General features: G+C 30.5%; 1 protein-coding gene across 1 annotated transcript; it reads left to right on the top strand.

Annotated features, from left to right (window-relative positions):
• The first annotated feature begins 471 nt into the window (after positions 1–471).
• LOC114379899 (calcium-binding protein KIC-like) lies at positions 472–1,581 on the top strand. The gene has a single exon (XM_028338710.1). The coding sequence runs from the start codon at positions 867–869 to the stop codon at positions 1,233–1,235; it is 369 nt and encodes a 122-aa protein (XP_028194511.1). The 5' UTR covers positions 472–866; the 3' UTR covers positions 1,236–1,581.
• Positions 1,582–2,556: the final 975 nt, after the last annotated feature.

Raw genomic sequence — 2,556 nt, 5'->3', positions numbered from 1 at the left:
ATTGATTTTTTAATAGATGAGTAAATCTTAAAAACTTTTATTTTATGCAACATCAATTAATTATTATTTTTTCCAAACCCAAAAACCACCACTTAATCTAATTAAATCTGTCAAAATCCTAACATTTTTGCTAGCCATACTCTTAACAATGTATTTGTTTAAATTAATTATTAAAAAAAAAAACATTTTTTATAACGTTTAAAGGGACTTTTGTTAATAACATTATTTCCTTCCAAAAAGTTTCCAATCACCTATCATATATCTATTTTTTTATTGGTGAAAAATAAATATAAATATCAAAAAAGTTATAATAACTCATATTGTTTTTCTAATATTAAATTTATAGAGCAGCAAAGTCATCCGAAAGATCTCCTTAAATATGGATTCTAAGAAGATGATCTACCCAACTATATAAACATTTGTAAAGTTTGTTAAAGATCCCATATGTGAGACTCTCCATATCTAACCAGAACTATGTATATCTACTTAATTAAACTTGCGTAAGTTGCGGAAAGTTCTAATTCGTGGCTGCATTGAATAGACATTAGACGCAGCATGCAAGCAGTGTGTTAGGGGAACTTAGTCAAACCCGATTAGATAAACCTCGTAAATAGACGAAAAAGCCCCTGACAAACTTCTTGGAAGCAGGGAAGCAATTGCGGTTTGTTCTGGAGAACCAAAGTCATTTAGCTAATAACTCTCTGTTCCTTAAATTTCATCCGATGAGGTTTCACCAAGTTTCTCTCCTCTCTTTCCTTGAACCCACTTAGCACATGCATCTATATAAACCATTCCCCATCTACCATCACAAAACATATTCACATTCTAAAGAGTAAAATCTACAACTTTTTGGTTTAAGGGATTGGATGGCTGGGATTGGCAAGGGTGTTGAGTTTGAGGATTTGTTACCGGTGATCGCCGGTAAACTGGGGGGTGAGGGTTTGATAAAGGAGCTTTGTAAGGGGTTTCGGTTATTGATGGATAAGGAGAAAGGGGTGATAACGTTGGAGAGTTTGAGGAGTAACTCTGCTATGATGGGTTTGCAGGATTTGAAGGAGGAGGAGCTTGTGAGCATGATGAGGGAAGGGGATCTCGACGGCGACGGGGCACTCTCGGAAATGGAGTTCTGCGTTTTGATGTTCAGATTGAGCCCTCAGTTGATGAAGGACTCGTGGTTTTGGCTCCAACAGGCACTGCAACATGAACTCATCAACAATAACGTTTCTTCCGTATGAAGTACTCTTGTTTTTTTCTTATCAGCAGCAAATGTTAGTATTTTTTTTCTTAATGGGAAGAATTGAACCTACCACTTTTTTCTTTTACTTCCAAACCAACTTTATAACTCCATTTGATGTACTTTGGTGTTTGTTGTTGGATTGGAAATGACTCCGCTTTGAACATTTGAAGGGATGTCTTGTTCTTGCTTGTTTCAGACTTTCAGTTGCTTCAAATATAAGTCATCCTTCTGCCACTGTTCTATTACTTCTCCTTTTCACATTTGAAATTGGATATTTGAGAAACACAGTTACACATGTATAATTACATTACACCGTTCATATTGAAAAACAGGGAAATGAATTTCGTCTTCTTCTTTTCTTTTAATATCTATCTATTTGTATATTTTTAGCAGCGAAAAGGGAGAATTGGGGAACTAAATGAATTGATTAAATATACAATTCGTTCGTGTCTCTCCCTTAATTCACAAATAAGTATGAGTTTAATGATTATAAATAGAATAAAATAAGTTTATAGTGTCGTTTACTCATAAATAATTATTGATATATAACTTTTAGAATAATTATCTTAAAAATTAATAAACTTATCATATGTTAAATTGTGATTGAATAATAATATAAAATTATTTTACACTGGTCTATTTTTTTTATAAGTATTAACCGCATCTGATTATAATTTAAATGATTTGTTTGTGAATTTTTTTTATTTACACTTAATTTAAATTTAAATTAAAATATCTTATAACTTTTTTGGACTTTAAAAGAAGTTTAGCGCCATTACGAAACCGATAATGCAAAATTTATTCTTCATTGGTAGACGATTTGCTTCGTTAGGGTCCTTATTAACAATAGATTTTTGAAGTGTTGTAAAAGCAATATTCTTACTTGATATATAATATTTATTGAATAATATTTTAAATTTAACCTAACATCATATATAATAGTATAGACATACAATTCATTGGTTATGTTTTCACCTTTTGTGTGAGTTTGTCTGATTTTATTAATAAAAAAAAATTGCTTAGGAAGATTGCATTATAAATTTTGCTGTCATTACCCTGAAAATTTGGTGCCACTGCTTTGAATGCCAGAAATGGTATCATATATATCATTTATACCCATAACATTGATACATAATTATTATTCTAAAATTTACTTTGCTGAATAATATTTTTTTTAACATTTCAAATAATACTTTCCGAAACATAATTGTATTTTTTAACATTCTTAAAAGTACTTTGTGGAATACTGTTTTGTTGTAGAAAATACTTCTTAGAATGTTAAAAAATAAAATTGTGATGTGGAAAGTACTTTCAAGAAC

The sequence above is a fragment of the Glycine soja genome, chromosome 12 (genome assembly GCF_004193775.1).
Source record: "Glycine soja cultivar W05 chromosome 12, ASM419377v2, whole genome shotgun sequence".
NCBI lineage: Eukaryota > Viridiplantae > Streptophyta > Magnoliopsida > Fabales > Fabaceae > Glycine > Glycine soja.
This window is presented reverse-complemented; position numbering and strand designations above follow the sequence as displayed.

Bases quoted from the DNA above. Each gene is read 5' to 3' on its own strand.
- LOC114379899 (XM_028338710.1), top strand. From the start codon at position 867: ATGGCTGGGATTGGCAAGGGTGTTGAGTTTGAGGATTTGTTACCGGTG.